Here is a 17597-nt window from a genome sequence, read left to right as displayed (position 1 = left end):
AAGTAGACACGCACCACACTCGCACAGCACAGTCTGTCAGTCTGAATAAATGGGACCCAACTCAAAGAGACACATACAAATATACTAGAGAAAATGCCTACAAAGCAAGCAACTACCAGAGTGAAGGACAAAATCAAAAGAAGCAAATAAACAAACGAATGGGGACGATATGCAGGAGGACTGAAGAAGGCTTTATATTTGGACCAACATGATGGGCACAAATGAAGTGAGAATCACACGACACAAGGGGCTCTACATGTGGTTGGTCGCTTAAGCTCCCAATTGCTCCACATCATCTACTCCCAATCGAACACTGGCGGAAGGTATCACATGGTAAATGACAAGAACAATAAGAAGCTTATGAAAAGACCAGTACCAGTAAACATGTTGGTTAAAAGAGTGTTTTTGCTCTCTGCAGAATCCAGCTGAAACTCCTCATCTTTCATCTGGAATCCTGGGTGCAAGAAAAAGGGACCACTTCATAAGCTTACCAAATCCCGGTGCAGTTCATCCCAGTCCAAACCGATCACATTCTACATTTTATTCATCGCACTTAAACGGGCTTTTTGGTATGGAAGGGGAAGTCAACCCCAAAAAATTTCTTTAGAATAATATTTTCTATGCAGCCTCACTAGTCTAATAGAGTATTCTGATTCATATTGAATTTGTGGAATATATGTTAAGTAGAAAAATGTACCTGTTTTTATCGATCTCAGGTGGCTGCCATTTTGTCACTGGCTGTTGTAGGGAAAATGACATCAAAGTTGCTCAGGACTCAGATAACGACCAATCACAGCTCTCCTCTTTTCTGAAGGTGAGCCGTGATTGGTCGTTACCTGGACCCTGAGCAACTGTGATGTCACAAAACGGCCGCCCACTGAGATGGATAAAACCGGTTGGAGTTTACTGCGTAATTCGTATTCCTCAAACATAATACAGTATTGCGGTGTTTAGACCAGTGGGAGCGGCAAAAACATATTGTAAAGATTTTTTTTTTACTCCAATTTAAATAAAATGCAAATACTGATAAAATAAGCAAAATCACAATGCTTCTAGCTGCTATGTTTACGCTTATAAAATGCCCCATTCCATGTGTCTACATACCATTACATTTCAAATGACAGCAGGTTGACAGAAAAGTCAAGAGAAAACAAATCCCATGGCAATATTCAGATATGTTTTTTTGTTCTTTTCCAAAAATACATGTATTCTCGGTTCACAAGTCAGGAACGCTCCCTTTATGCATGAGTTTGCTTGGCACCAAGTGTCTTATAGACGGAAGACACTGTGATCCCCAAGCTGGGAGCTGAGCCTGTCACTCTTGCCTGGGTGAATGGTGCATGAGGGAGGGGGGAGGGGAGGAGTGGGGGAGTGGGGGAGGCGGCAGGTTAAGGCCTGAGGTGTAGGGTAGGTCTACTTTTTTTTTTTATCTCTCTCCTTCATTATGCAGGAGTGCCTACCAGAGTTAGGTGTAGTAGGGGAGTTGGCCTGGCTGTTCTGCACTGCAGCGGCTACGGCGTGCGCCGCGTTTACAGCAGTCTTGGCGGCATACAGGTTGGCCTCCTCCTGAAACTTGCCAATATTTTTCTTGTAGCGGATGCGTTTGTTGCCGAACCAGTTGGATACCTGCGTGGAAGAGCACAGAGGGGAGGAGCAGAGGAGTCAGACGTCAAGCAGCCACAGCAGCGTGCACTGTGCAGTGTGACTGTTTCAAGATGTCATGTTTGGGTCCATCAAGTACCCAATTCCCAGCCCCTGCAGCAATGTCCACTGGGCACACGAGCTAATTAAGCCATAATAAGGAGCCACTTGTGTCTTCTCATGGATGGGAGCCTGACATGCTCTCAGTTCTGTCTCCTGATAAAACCCAAACACGAGGGCCCCCTGCTGCTTTCGACATGTCCGTTTTTTGCGTGGTTGGCTGTTAAGGATACACCCCTTCCTTCAGTGAGATGCACAGACGAGTGAGTGATGGGGGAAAAAATGCAATGCAACAACAAATGCATATGGTTAGTGGTTACCTATGTTTGTCTTTTGAAATTTAAAAGTTATAGTACATTAGATTTCCCACCACTACAAATAATCGACTTTCTTTAAACTTGCATGGGCTTCCAGTTTGATGCACACTTATGACATGTACAGTATATATATATATATATATATATATATACATATATATTTTTTTCAATTTTAAGTTATCAATAATTACTAATTATATCAATCTATGTGAAGGCAGCGATCACGTTAATGTTTTAATGCAGAAATTGATAGTAATTATTAGGGTAATTCAATGCCATTCTTTTTTTCAGTCTGATACCAGTACAAGTATTCCGTTTTTGAACTGATACGAACTGATACGAATTACTTTTGATATATAAATTTTATTTTAACATTAAGACAAAACTTTGCAAACAAAAACATTCTTTGAGAAGCAGATGATGATTTGCCAAAATGTCAAACTGCCAAGGAGGACTATACTCAATTTCAGATTGTCTTTGCCATATATGTCAGTAACTGATATTGGCAAACTGCACGAGTACCCGATACTAGGGATGTTCTTTTGAGTAGCCACCGATACCAAGTAGTGATTCTATTAGTACTTTTGATACTTTTTTATTTTTTATTTTAATATATCCAAACATAGCATTTTCCAATTAATGGCAATTCTTTATTCTTCCAATTTCTAGTTTCTGATCGTAAAATGGCCCTAAGACCACAAGTACCGATACCTTGAAATAAGGTCTGTTATTAGCCCACTACCTGGTATCAGTACTTGCTCATCCCTATACCGATACCTAAAAATAAAGCCAGCATCGGCCGGATATTTGGTATTGATATTTTCCCCATCCCTAATAGTTATCAACAATTATGAAACAAAGTAGGAGACAGATAAGTATCACTTTGCAACACTTTACTTCTATAAATCTCTGCAAGTGTTAGTGAACTGGGGCTACTGCTCTAGCATCTTCCTGTATTAAATACAAAACTGGCACACAAGTTCATATTTGACCCCCTTTACTAGGGTATATTACAGCCAGGGAATAGTAACATTAGTTAGCCATGAAATTATTTTAAAATTACATGTCTATAGGTAAATATTTCAGTAACATAAAAGCAACTACTTGTAGTAAATAGTGCGCATAAAATGCTCTAAGTCTACTTTTAACACCCGCCAGTGTTAAAATGATATGCAAAAAAAAAAAAGAAGATCATTCTGTAGAAATGGAAGTCTACAGAATTGGACAAGGATGAGTTGTGTAAGCAGAGTAGTTTGAAATGCAAATTTCAACATATAAAATGTGAAACATTAGCGAGACCCTGAAAAGTTGTATGAATCTTCTGTGTTGATGCTAGCTCTGTGATAAGAGCAGAATAATGATGAGATGATGCATGCTTTTAATAGTTCTATAAATTAGAGTGTCTCATTGCCGTGCTGCCGCTGCACCCATTCCATCTCGCTGGCCTTGCAGCCCACCGCTGGACCAGCCAAAGAGCAGCTGCCCCTAATGACGCTTTATTTAATTTCCACCCATGTGCTTAAATTTTAATATCCGCAGCAGCCAGCCAATGTTGTGGCATAAAAAGTGACTGGATTTGCAGGACAACAGATCATTTCTATCCTGCACGTCTCTGCGCTCTAAATCTTTAATATCTAAGCAATTAAAATTAATGACCATTCAGGCGAGACCCACTGTCGGCAGCAGGGTTTCCTTGACATCAATTGTTTGATGGCTTTACCTAGAGGTTAAACTAACAAGCAAGGTTTAATTGGAAGCAATGAAAGCCCTGGCTATCATCCTTTTTACTTAACCCGCTTAGAGTGGATTGCAATGATGTAATCTACAACCCAGAAATTGGAAATCACATATTTTACTAAAATGATCATTCTTATCTCACTGAAACTTTTCTTTGATATGCATAATTTAGTGAACATGTTAATCTGTTTGCCAGCGAATATTAAGTGTTTACAGTTCAGGTTCAATCAATTTCTGTGTTTGTGATAACCTATAATATGAGTCCACCACTATATTTGAACCTGAAGAGGCACATTGTGAGGCAAACCCTTAAATGTCACATATTTTCTTCTCCTGCCCATTGAACACCGGCTTTAGAGGTTCTCCGGGTCAGCCTACTATCGAGCAATGCAAGGTGTGGATCACAACCTAATCTATAGAACTAATTCGCTTCCATCTTGGAGAAGGCCACGCATCCAGTCGACTGCTAAGTAAGGGCAGAGCCGGGGTGTTAACAGGAGAATACCTGACATCAGCAGCCTTGAAGCCAGCGATCGTGTAATGAGCTTGTGGACTGTTTGCAAGAACACAATAGAGTTGCTCCACATTTTGAGAGGCTGAGAAGCTGTTATACTCTAATTGAATCAATAATCCTCACTCATCAATGAAAGCACATGATCAGTCTGTGACTACAGTTTGGACAACCGTGAATTTTCAATACAAATGGAACATTTTTCCATCAGTTATCTGTGATCCATAAATAACTAAGCACAAATCTTTGTTTCTCTAAATCAGTGGTTCTTAACCTGGGATGGATTGAACCCCAGGGGTTCGGTGAGTCAGTCTCAGGGGTTCGGTGGAGGTCAAGACACACACCCGACTCAAATGATTTGTGATGATACACTCTACTTAGCCATCATTGGCTGCAGGTGATCACACTACATTGCTTGGCCTATCGGGGACTTCGGTTCGCTCAGTAGTCCACTTGTGGCAATTGTGTGATTTATTTATTATTGTAATCCCTTCATACTAACTAAGGCGAGCCAAAAAAGAAAGTGGTCGGACAAATATGTGCAATATGAATTTGCATGTATTCACGGAAGGCATAGTGTTTCACACGATTCAAATCTGGGCCCTCTGCTATATCTTCTGCCCCTGGGTTCCATCTTAACTCATTCAAACCCAAAAACATGTCAACACTTTTTTTTGATACTTTGTCCTTCATTTCCCCCCCCCCCAATGTATTTACACGTTTTTTAATGTTTTTTTTGTTTATTTTTTTATTCAAGAGGATACAGAATGATTTGATGCAGCTTCTGACATGAAGAGGTGGCTTAAATCAATCGTCATTATTACAAAAAACGGCCAGCAGGTGGCAGAAGAGTATAAAAGATCAGCCAGGACCATGTTGCAACAAGCTCTTTTTGTCAATGTTTTCACCAGGAATGTGAATATTGATGAAACGTAGCTATATTCTAATGCAACAACAAACTAACAAAATCAGTCTGAACAAAATCCATGTTTTTATGACAATAGAACACAATATTCTGTGGGCCTTGCAAAATCAGTCAAAATCTAGTAATACAGCAAAGGGGGTTGCTTAAGTGAAAATGGATGTGAGTGAATGAGTGAAGAAAACAGCTGTGGTTGTTTTAAAGTGCTCTATAAATATGGAGTTAAGTGATGGGAGTTAGCATCCTAACTGCATAGCTTGCATGCCAAGTTGAGCAATTCTTGTCCAGCACTACTGAACCCTATACCTTTGTCTTGAATTTGAAAAAAATCGCATTCAATTATTCAGTAAAGAAGGGTTCGGTGAATGTGTATAGCAACCTGGTGGGGTTCAGTAACAAGGTTAAGAACCACTGCTCTAAATGTAATCATCTAATGCACTGGGGTGTGGCTCAGGAGAGAGAGAAAAAAGGAAATTATTGTTAATTTTCAGATTATATAAAATATCCTCCTAAATTAAATATGCATTGCGGCAAAGAAAACATGAAACAATTTAAATGGCAACCTTACGAACAACAACGCAGGTTGTTTCGTCAGCACTGATGTATTGAGCAAAGCTTCCGACTGATATTGGCATACCGCTCACGATGGATGGTTTTTGCTTGATGAACTGTTTGAATAATCAACAAAGCCCGCAAAAAGAAATCAGGATTTTGATAAATGACTTAACTAAGCCTACGGAGTAGCCACGGCGATTGGATTGTGAGCGTGTAAGGCTGTGGCACTGTGAGGGATAACACACTTAGGGTGCACGAGGCATTAGGGTGAGCCTCGCATTTGGCTACTCACTTAAAATGAGCTAAAGCATTAAGAATAAGTCAATAGTAATGTCTGCTGTGGCCTCTGTTTGTCGAGGAGTGCGCCACTAATGGGGCCTGCGATGAGTTCAAGTGAATTTTTAAAGGCACTCTAATTCTTGCAAGGACTGATTTGTTCTCATGGGGACGGGCACAGCGGCCTCGGAAAAGAAACCTAAGTTCCACTGGTGGCCATTTCTTTAAGTGTTGTAGCGTGATTGTGTAAGAGAACAAAAGGTGGATATTCAGAACACCACACATCCTGTTGATGCCAAACAACAAACAAACAATGGTAAATGCAAAATAGCATGTGACACACACTGTAGTCTGTACACACAAAATATGATGAGGAAAATTAGTGTGCTTGTAAAATATGAGCTGACCAAAATAGTCAATGGAAGTGTGCAATTTAAAGGTGGGATGTGAATTGCACTATTTTAAAAATGTCAATTATATTCAATCTTCTTCTTTGAATTAATAATAACATTAGCAATGATCTAGTTGTGTGAGAGGGAGGGGGTCTGTGCAGTGAAGTGGCTATTACAAACATAAACAAAAGAGGTAACAAAGAAATGAAAACAGTGGATCAGGAGAAGTTATGACATACCTGAGATACTGTGATGGTGCTTCCCACCCCCTGAAGGCAAAAAAGAATGGGCTTTTACAGTATCTGACTCTTCATGACTACACTCAATATACCCCTTAACACTCCCCTCCCCACACATAACAAAACACTGCAGATGAATCGTTACGTTATAGATTCATGTCTCTCTGATATTGTGCCTCATGAGGACGAGCATAGAACAATATAGCCTGTTTGTGTTAAGCGTCGAGATGGTAGTCAGCAGGAAAATATCAGGGGAGTGTGCACAATAATAATTTAGATGTGGGTGGGGGTGGGGGGGTTAGGTGTGAGAGATATTGCCTTCTGGTTTACACCCAAAAAGGAGGCAAAGCTATCAAGCCTTGAAGTCACATTTTGTAAACTTGAAAAAAGATAGCAGTCTTAAAATATCATATTACAGTGTTTAATTTAACAGCGAGAATCGTATTTTTCTTCCCAGTTTATGACCTAAGTGAGTGACAGGCAGGAAAGAGAGGACATGTAGTGGATGGGAATGAGTGTCGAGGGGCAGGTGGATGGCAGGGGAGAAGGCGTCGGGCCAGTTAAGGAAGGACAGCATAGTGCTTTGATTGAGGCCAAGATGATGGTCCTCCCCTCCCTGTGGCCCTGCTCAGGCTGCCTTGACTGAAGCATCATTAGGCAGTCACAATGTCAAGGTTAGCTGAGGACGCTGTGTCTTGCTGGTGTAACCCACGGTAAGGGTCCCTCTAGGCTTCCCCGCTTCCCCACCAGCTAATGTTGGATGCGCGCTACCCACCTGGGAAACTGTGATACTGCACTTCTTGGCCAGCTCCTCTTTGGCCTCCTCGCTCGGGTAAGGGTTGCTGAGGTGCGAGTAGAAGTACTCGTTCAAAATTTCCGTCGCCTGCTTGCTGAAGTTTCTCCTTTTCCGCCTGAGTGGGGAGCAAAACGAGAGAAAGGCCGGGCGAGCCTATTAGTGCGACCAGCATTAACTCATCCATTTGGATCACACAAATTGCACAATCAATCTCGCACATAAATGGTGAAAATGATGAGGAATGGGCTCTAAGGGCCCTGAGGAGCAGGATACTGTACTGTGTCCTGTCCCGTCAAGACAGAGACCGCGTTACGACCAACACACTGACAAGCAGCCACGCAAACAAATGCGCGCACAGGCACAAAACACATACAATGTTTAATTTGGTCTGTTGGTCTCCAATTTCCAGTCCAAGCGTGTAATGTGCAGAGTTTAGCGCAGTGGTTGGGTGGGCTTCGTGATGGAGCGCAAAGCCCAGTCGGAGTGCATCTCGGTGCATTATAGAAATCACGGCATGCACAGTTGAGCATTGTTCCTTAAGTGCCACAGCCCCAGGGATCTCCAGCAGAAACAAGCAAACTCTAACTAGATCTGGGTCCGCTTCCCTCCCAAGGGCACTACTTATCACATTCTTGAGCATTTGCTTATTTGTTGCCGTGTTTACTGCGCCCAGCGCAAGCAGTGGGCAGCAAATGTGCTTCCGCTCGGCTTGTTTGGTCTAAACTTGTGTCGAGCCTCGCAAAATTGCACAATTCCATGCTCAACATTTGCTTTACACATGACCTAACCCTCAATGCACTTTGTTCTCAGGTGGGAGGGGATACAGTCATTGTCTGGAAAAATCTGCATGCAAAATATTATTAAAATCATGCATCTATGCTATAACAGACTGTTTTGACCAGAAAGTACAAAGAATGACTTTGAATAAAAGGAAGGCAGGAAAATAGTAGATTTATTTTTGGAAAATTCAAAAACCTACAATGCATTAACTCAATCAAGGTGAAGTTTTGGGTATGTGTGTACTGTATGTGACACCAATTTTGTAGATTGCTAGATAATCAAACTGAACTATTAATACAATTTTGGAGGTAAGTATTTGAATAGTCCCCCCCCCAAAAAAAATGTTTTATTTATTTGTTCCCTGGACAGTAGCTCAGAAAGTAATAATAGTTCTATTTTTTTTGTAGGATTTCCTACTATTTTTTTGTGAGAAAAAAAAACTATGTATGTATGTATGTACTAGGTATGGTATTATACTTGGGGCTTGAAAATTAATTTTCACATTTAGACCAGGGGTAAGGTCCTCGAGAGCCACTGTCCTGCCTGTCTTCCATGTCTCCCTCCACCAACACAGCTGATTTGATGAACAGTTATCAGGCTGTGTTGGAGGAAGGAGACATGGAAAACAGGAGGGACAGCAGCTCTCGAGGATCAGGGTTCCCTACCCATGGTTTGGATGTTTACCAATACCTAGGTAGGTACCGAACCTAGTACTAGTGCTAAAAATAAATAAATAAATCAACTGGAATCGCTGATTTCAAGTGCATTTTGTACACACCAGAACACATTATGCTTCACATCCTGTAATTTAAAATCCATCGTTTAAAAGCACTTACAAACAGCATTAAAAACGTTTAAAAGCAAAGTATAAAAAAAATAGCTAAATAAAATGACTAAGAGTATACAGCACAAGAACAAGATTTTTGAAAACTTGATTTTAAAAATACCTTGAAAGATCTTTAAGTGACAATGTGTATTTTTTTTGTTACCATCTAATAGCATGCAACAAACTAAGTTTGAAGCGCTTGAATTTTACTACGACGTTTGCTAAGTTTGTCTCTGTCGGGTATCCGTAGCAGAAAGATGGCAGCGAAATACTAGACCTACGATTATATAAAAAAAAAAATAATGTACGTTGATGTGATGGAACATATTTTTTGCATGCTATTGAAAATTAATAGTGGGTTTTTAAAATGAATAAACATTGAAAAATCAAAAAATTCTACACACTGTTACTTTAATTGTGATTTTGGCGTGTGTGTGTGTTACTCACAGGATTTTACGGTAAATGTAAGAACTGTTGCACAAAGGTTTGGGTATATTCGTCAAAGTGAAACTTGAATAACATGCACTGACCTGGCATCGAGGAATCTGGAGCGCAGGATCATGACAGCCTCGCAGGTGCTCTGTTTGAGTTGCATTTGGATGGAGCTGAACTTCCGGTGGATAATTCCCACCATGCGCTCGATCTCTTTGGGCGAGATGGGCCGCGTACGAGACTGTTCCCGCAGCAGGTTCATCACATGGGTAGTGAATTCGTTACACGCCTGTTGAGGTGAAACACAAAGGAAGCCAGTCAGTTTTGTAAATGTCACACTCGTGAGCTCTTTAGAACTCCAAAAAGCCCTTTGATCGCTCCTCCACAATTCTACACATTTTTCATATAGGAAATGAGTTCATTAGATGAAAAGCTCTTCTTGTTAAAAGCTTCAAGTGAGTACAGTGTTTATATATTACTTTGACATATTAGGTGAAGTCATGTATGAATATAAATGCCAATTTGCAATTTGGCTTTGGCCTAATGCAGAGTGAATTTAAACAGCTTTCCGTTAAATCAGTAATTCATACATGATTAATTAGAATAACCCATTTATGCAGTGCACACTTTAGCTCATTACTCTGAGTAAAATTCGTTAAGTATTTACATTTAGATAATTAAAACCTGGAAAGACCCCTAAGAAAGATGCATTCACTCCAGGCAAAGTGGTGCATGCCCCTGTAAACCCACCTCCACTCACTGAGAGTAAATTAAGTCTAATTTACCTCTCTGGCTAGATGAAGCATTACTGCTACATCTTCTTCTATTTATTTTTATTTTTTTACCGTAATGTTTCTGTGTTTAATGGAAGGATCAAAGCACCAGCTGAGATAATCATACTTTTACCAGACAAAGTTCACTTACAGTTACATATACAGTCATTCATTTTCTGTTTCTTGAAAATGCTGCTCTCAGCCTATTACTTGCTAATTAACATTAGAATGCATTTAAGGACCTATAGTGTCCAGATGGCCTATATATTACTATCAACTCCTCTTTTTTTTTTCCTCAAGAAAATTAAACTGGCAGTCATTTCCGATAATATCAATCTGTTTAATTACTAATTGTTAATTACCCAGGGAACAGCACTTTTACATCGCTAAAATCAATATGGCGCCATGTCTTGGTGTGGCGTCGTGACAGAACTGGAGAACAATTTGGTGCATTTGCGGACAAAGGAATGCAAAACTATTAGTTTGATCACACTTCAGTGCATGTGTTTGTTGCCCTGGTCCATGTTTACTTCCAAACTGGTATGGTTAACATTATTAGCAACATAAATAACAAAATAAATACATAAATATATGCACAGAAAGACTACCCTGACTGAAACCTTTTTCTGACCAAAACAGTTCAGTTCATTGAGTCGATCGCTGCAAATCTTTCTGGTCCTTTTCGTTTTGCTCTCTTCAAATTTCTCGAGAAAATGAAGCTTCATGAAGCACTTTTTAAAATGTATTATTTTTATTTGATTTATCTTTTTACTCTTCTGCTCCTGGTTTGAAGATAAATGATTGTGCAATGGAAATTGATTACATTTCAATTGCATCTTTAAATGAAGAGTACTTCAAGGAGTCAAAAAGTATCAGAAGTGCTGAATGAAGCTTCATTAGCCCATCACTACCGTCTAACACCTGGGAGTCTTCCTGCTTTGAGGCACTGGTGCTAGTGCAGTGGTTCTTAACCTGGGTTCGATCGAACTCCAGGTGTTCGGTGAGTCAGTCTCAGGGGTTCGACAGAGGTCAAGAAACACACCCGACTCAAATGATTCGTGTGGATACGCCTCGCTTGGCCATCATTGGCTGCAGGTGATCATGCTACATTGCTTGGCCTATCTGTACTACAGGGAATTTGGTGCGCTCAGTAGTAGACTTGTGGATGTTGTGATGGTACGTCGTGTGATTTATTTATTATTGTAATCCCTTAATACTAATTAAGAGGAAAAAAATGGAAGTGGTCGAACAAATATATGCAATATGAATTCACATGTGTAACGGAACATATGGTGTTCCACCAGGTTCAATTCTGGGGCTTCTTCTGTTTTCATTGTATCTAATATTTAGAAAATAGAATAACATTTCCTTTATATATATATATATATATATATATATAAAACAGCAATTATTATCATCTTGATGCCAGGGAGATCTTAACCTCCAGACAATAGAGACCATGCTTACCTGTTCATATTTCTCCAGCTCCGTGTGGTAGATCTGTCTGATCTGAGTGAGCTTGGCTCTGTAGTCAGAATGTTCAATAGAATTGTCAGCTGCCCCGCCCGAGGCAGCGGCTGCAGCTGCGGCGGCTGCCGATCCGCCGCCCTTTTCTGGTCCCGCCACGCCCTCTGCCAGCAGCATGTTGTCTAAACGCATGAGCTGGGGGTCTGGCGGGTCCTCCTCCTGGGCGCCCCGGATGCTGAGCCCTGCAGCAGCACACAGACAAGAGAGAGAGGGACTCGGATGAAGCGATGCAGTGACATACATATAACAGACACTTCTTTAGGTACCCTACTGAGAGGTGCCCTTTAGGAGTAGCTGAACAAAGCAACCAAAATATGGGAAAGGCTTGTTTTGCATGACAAATTACAGCTGCAATGATATTGGGGTGTTCTTGTTCCTATAATGTTGTGACAGAAGTAGCCCAAGCTGGAAAAGCAGTTACAACCACTGTACACATAGATACATACTGCACATGTATGTACAGTACATTTGCATTTGAAGCTGATTAAAGCTGACTTAGCTGTTGAGAACAATTAAAAGTATAACGTCTACATAGTCTGCCCCAGTGTTTACCCCGCAGGTATGTAGTCAGCGCTTTCTGAGAATGCAGTGTGTTGCTGTCGCCCATGTCTAAGCCTGTTCTTTTATTTACACACAGCAGTGCACACTGTGTACGGTGAGGTTGACATGACAGCAACATCCATAAACTGACAAATGCTCAATTGTGAAGTGGCACTCCTACTTTGTGAAGAGATCCTAAACAGAAAACTATAACTCCTGTGTCTCATTTTTGACACAGTGGATGTCAGGAACTTGGCAATATACCTGCTTGTTTTTTTCTAGTTTTTCTTTGTTTGCTATTAAGATTGAAAGTGCAGCACTGATTTTTCAGCATTGTTTTTTGTTGTTTTTTTTGTAGGACAATGAGAGCCCAATAAATTTTATGTGAAGTGTTCGTTCATTAATTCTGCTCATGCAATCAGACCCTGCTGTTCTCTGTCTCACCGGTCTGTCAGTAGGTTGTAATCACCCAGTAGATAGCATGCATGCACACCTGCACACACTGGCTGTGCAGCTTTGATGCCAGGCTTTATAATATAAAATTAAAACAACACAATGAGTCAATATTAGGACTGTGTACCGATTCAGATGTCCAAAAACAATGTGACACAAGATTCACTTTGATAGATTTTTTGATTCTGTTAAGGATTTCCCGCAGTACCAATTTACAAGTTATATAAATATTTATATTTTAAATTTATATTATATATACTTTTTAGGGCCTGGACAAAGGGCCATTATCAGCACTGGAGATTCAGATTTTATGTCAACGATCTAGTCCCGAATAAACTTGAATGGCTAACTTATTGTACTTTTCCTGAAAACCTCGAAATATTAATATTATTTTACATATTCACTTATCTCATTCAAACATATTGAGTGGTTGAAGCCTACATTGGCCGTTGACACAGCGTACCAACCCCACGAATAACTTACTGTAAATAACTTAAGCACCAGGAAAAGGAAAAAAAATAGAAAAGGATGTCGCATGTTGTACCCTGGCCAATGGGAGAACCAAGGATGTTGTTTTGTCCCATTATAAATCCATCTGCTTCGTGTGTACTAGCTGCTTTTAGCTATGTCCTCGCTAATGCTAAGATTGCTAATGTTACGCTTGTAGCTTCATCCTTGCTAATGCTATGCACGCTAATGCTACGCTAGTAGTCCTTTTCTGTTTCGTCAATATAAGAAAATACGTTTAAATTTCCGTAAATTTCAAGAAAACAGCAAGATACAAAAACAAACTTTTAGGTCTTTAGATAAAATTATATTTTCACTTTATGTAAAATTATATTTTCACATGAATTTATAGGAAAAATATGTATCGAAAGGATTGATTTAAGGTTTTAATGAATCGATATCGGGCTATGAAAAGAAAAATTATTGTGATTCAATTAGTCAAATTTTTAAACCCAGTCCTAGTCAGTACTATAACAGCATTTAATTTGATAAAATATGACTCAATAGTTGGTAAGTACAATGAGTGTCTACTCAAACATTCTGATTGCCACAGTTGTTTCAGTTCAATAATCCCTCTCACAATTCAAGGATTTTAAACAGCTCATTACAGCTACATTAAGATACAACTGGCCTCTGGATTCTAAATAAGAAGATTAATTATGTCAGCTGGCAAGCAAGCAATCAGAGACGGCTTTGACTGACTGGCTGACTGACCCTGTGTATCACTCACAGGAGTGAGCACTAGAAAGAGAACGTGTGTTTTAAATGTGCTCTTTTTAATAACCAAATCAAAAGTAAACAACAAACAAATAAAAATGAGTAACACCTTCTGTATCCACTCCACCGCTGATTCCACGTTCTGTTGAGCTGCAATGTCAGTGAAAAACAAATTTGCCTCTATTTATGGATTGGCTGGCTTTGAGTCTTTGAGGTGTAATGGTGTGAGAGGAGTGGATGAATGTGGCTATTTGTGTTGGAGACATTGAGATGCGGGACAAGGCTCCATCAGGCTCGCACAGCCAAGCCAACCATGTGGACAATATGCCGCTTGCTCCACTAACCCTCGTCCACATCATACAGCATCTGCACAACTCTCACACCCAAGGCTCTCATTGTGAGGGGAACCGTTCCAGGTTATGCACACACAAAAATGGCACACGATTCAAATGTTGATATATTTCAGCATGCTCTAATAGCTGGTGGTTTGTCTGCCACTGTGGTTCATATTTTCCTAATTCAGTATTTACTCGCTCTCAGATTCAAGTCAAGCTCCCAGGCTGCACTTTTCCTTGCTGTTGCGGGTGGTTGTAGGTAGCTAGGCACGTTTTTCATGTCAGGTATATTAAATATAACTCTGGGACGCGGTGTACATTTCCACAGCAAACCCAGTTGTCACTTTTACTCTACTCACTCTGTGTCCAGGGGAAATGCAGCTGGGGGAATTTACAGGGCTTTTCAACTAAATGGACATAAATCACTAGTTTCATTCAAACTAAATAATCACACACCATAAAGAGCTACTTGTCTCTCACCGTATTTTACCACAAAGTTGGTGTGTGCAATAACGTGGCCATTCACAGCAAAGGAAAACAGAGCGCGACATTAGTAAGTGACATGTAATCCTGTTAGTCCGCTGACATGCGTAGTGGCCGTGACATTTTTATCATACGTGTCCATTTCTATTTGGGAAATCAGCAGGATAAAAATGATTACTCTGCTATCCCGTGAAGCCGACTGCCCCGCAGGAGTCCACCGACGGTGTATTTGAGCCACAATCAGCTCCGGCAGGTCATTCATAACACACAGGTTTCAAAGGCTGATGTGTCTGTTTTCCATTCAAGTCAAGATTAGAAAAATATAGCGGGAAAATAGCAAAAATGAACGAATAACAACAGTGCAATGTGTGTCTCTGCATCTTTGTTGGGGAAGCTTATGTTTGCAGAATCACTGTCTCAACTCAGCATCATCACCCGGCTCTCTCCAAATAGACCCCAGCCAGATAATATCTTTAATTTGCTGTGTGGGTGACAAATCTCTATAGTAACTTGCAAAGCCATAGTCACTTTTTGAAATGCTGCTTGCCTGCACAAATCTTTATCCCATTTTTTTTTTGTCTGACGATATGGGTATTAAAACAAGTTTGGGCACCCGGGTTAATCCACCGCCACAGTCAAAGTGGGATTTATCTCAGTGCGAGGGAACGTGCATGAGTCGTGTCACCTTGGCGCACCTCGTTTACCATTGCAACTTGAGAATGAAAAATCCATAATTGTTCTGGTTACTTCACCGAAGGCCAATGACAATGGCTCTTTTAATTACCAGAACTCATTTAATGATGTAAAAAGAAAAGAAAAAACTAAATCAGCCTCATATGTCATTCAAACAATAAAGGTGGCGTATTTCCTCTCTGTGGATGAGACAAAAGGAGAAACGATGTTATTTCTCTATCGCTATCTCTGTCAGTCAGTGGTGGTAAAACAGAGGATCATAGAAGGAGTATGATGTCTCCAGGTAGTTCAATTTCAGAGTGGCAAGGTACTCGTTTTCCGATTGATTGGTTTATTTTTTTGTGGTCTGCTCAACCCGAGATCAAACCACCACAGGTCTGTGCTAGCTAACGTGCTTTATGCTAGTCTTTTGACATGGCATTTGGCTCACACATTGCACATTTAAATTTTCTATGGAGCAGTTTTTAAATTATTAGCATTATGTACAATATCCAGATGACCTAAGAACTCAATTGTATACATATGCAGTTTTGATTCTGTCATTTTTAATAATGTAATAAATACGTGCCTTTTTTTATGTTTGTAAGGACATTCATCTAACGCTACGTCCAATTTCATACTTTTTTCACAGCAGGCAGTTTCCTGTAGTAGTCAAATTACATTTCATCACATTTTGAAATCTAAATAATCTTCACAAATTGCAATGATCTAAAGTCCATAGCTTTTCAAAGACCAGAAAGCTTGTTTTTATTGAGTACGACGGCCATTTTGACTTCTGACGTGAATGTGACGTAAGTCCAAAATTGTCCTTACGTAAACTTCACAAATCACTGTATTCAACAATCAAATATGACCAAATGCATAATATATACAAATTAATTCACATTAATATGAAACACATCATTAGACTAGTTACAATACTCGCCGAAACTAGTAACTAGCATAAACTGACATGACATTACACACAAGCATATGCTAAAATGTACAATAAACACTTGACACGGGCATTTTAAGGGATTAAACCGACCCTTTGGTATCTACACACAATAATCAACATGTGTGATCTGTTTTATGTCACGAATGAACACTAGCAGCAAAATAACATGATTACCTCACTCGGCTCTAGACACGAGGGGCGTTCAATAACCGCTCACAGTGTAGGATATCTCAAACATAGACAGAAACTCAATCAATGAATTAAACGTCAACAACTCGTAATACTTATTAAACAATGTTGGCTTTCTAACACATGGTTCTTTTTGTTGATACAGGTTTTGCAGTTTGATACAAGTAACGCATTTGCTCGACAATGTAGCTTTTAATCCCATATAACAAATTTCATTGTGCGCCTTTAGTCTCGTCCATCACTCCCTGCTTGAATCACTGACAGTGATCCAAGGGCTGCCTCAGGCCGCTTTCCTTTCCTCCCACTTCCCCTTCCCTTGTGCCGTCCGTTATTCTGTGGGCTTAGATGACCTTTGGCCCGCTGCTTGTTTACTCTCATCACTGAAGTGCGAGCAGGAGAGCCATAAAGGCAGAGCCCTGCTGGGTTAATGTGGCCTGCTCAGGAGGAAAGGGGCAGCGTCGGGGTCCTCCACCTCATTCTGCTGCAATGACTGCACCGTCAAACACCAGACAACATATGGGAAGATATACTGCTGCATGTAGATGTAGTCCAGATTTGTGGATTTATGGTCCCAAAAAAACCTTTTCACCGGTGTGTTGCCGTCTGATGACACACTATGCGGTTGTGTCCACCACAGGACATCCTTTTCATTACAAGTAACCCTGACCTCATGCTGCTCTGCTCTCAGCCTGTGCCTTTAGTGCACAGCTCCAGCCACATATCGACACCCTGTTCATCTAATTGCATTGATCCGGAAAGGTCTCCCAAAGCTAACTAATCGAAACAGAATTTATTTTCTGTCAATATTTGCAAAGGTCATCTCTCTTAAAGGTGTGCAGTAGACAGTGCGAGCAGGGGGGGCGTCCGGGTAGGGGAGGAAGAGGAGGAGGAAGAAGGGCGAAGCTGTGGCATCTAGCCTGTAACTGGGTCTCGGCCAAGGTGAGCTTGAACTCCAGGTT

General features: G+C 40.5%; 1 protein-coding gene across 7 annotated transcripts in view; it reads right to left on the bottom strand.

Moving 5' to 3' along the window:
• pbx3b (pre-B-cell leukemia homeobox 3b) overlaps nt 1-17597 on the bottom strand; it is a 79785-nt gene that overhangs the window by 4925 nt on the left and 57263 nt on the right. For 4 of the 7 annotated variants that reach the window (XM_086076209.1, XM_086076213.1, XM_086076210.1 and 1 more), the window contains exons 3-8: nt 11725-11966; nt 9583-9773; nt 7426-7561; nt 6651-6680; nt 1461-1626; nt 377-454 (exon numbers count right to left, since the gene is read on the bottom strand). In XM_086076209.1, the coding sequence (XP_085932335.1) occupies nt 377-454; nt 1461-1626; nt 6651-6680; nt 7426-7561; nt 9583-9773; nt 11725-11966 (843 nt within the window). The remainder of the gene's footprint in view (nt 1-376; nt 455-1460; nt 1627-6650; nt 6681-7425; nt 7562-9582; nt 9774-11724; nt 11967-17597) is intronic. The other 3 variants (XM_086076211.1, XM_086076212.1, XM_086076216.1) reach the window with 1 other exon arrangement.

This window comes from Leptonotus elevatus, chromosome 5, assembly GCF_054856555.1.
Source record: "Leptonotus elevatus isolate MCC_2025b chromosome 5, RoL_Lele_1.0, whole genome shotgun sequence".
NCBI lineage: Eukaryota > Metazoa > Chordata > Actinopteri > Syngnathiformes > Syngnathidae > Leptonotus > Leptonotus elevatus.
This window is presented reverse-complemented; position numbering and strand designations above follow the sequence as displayed.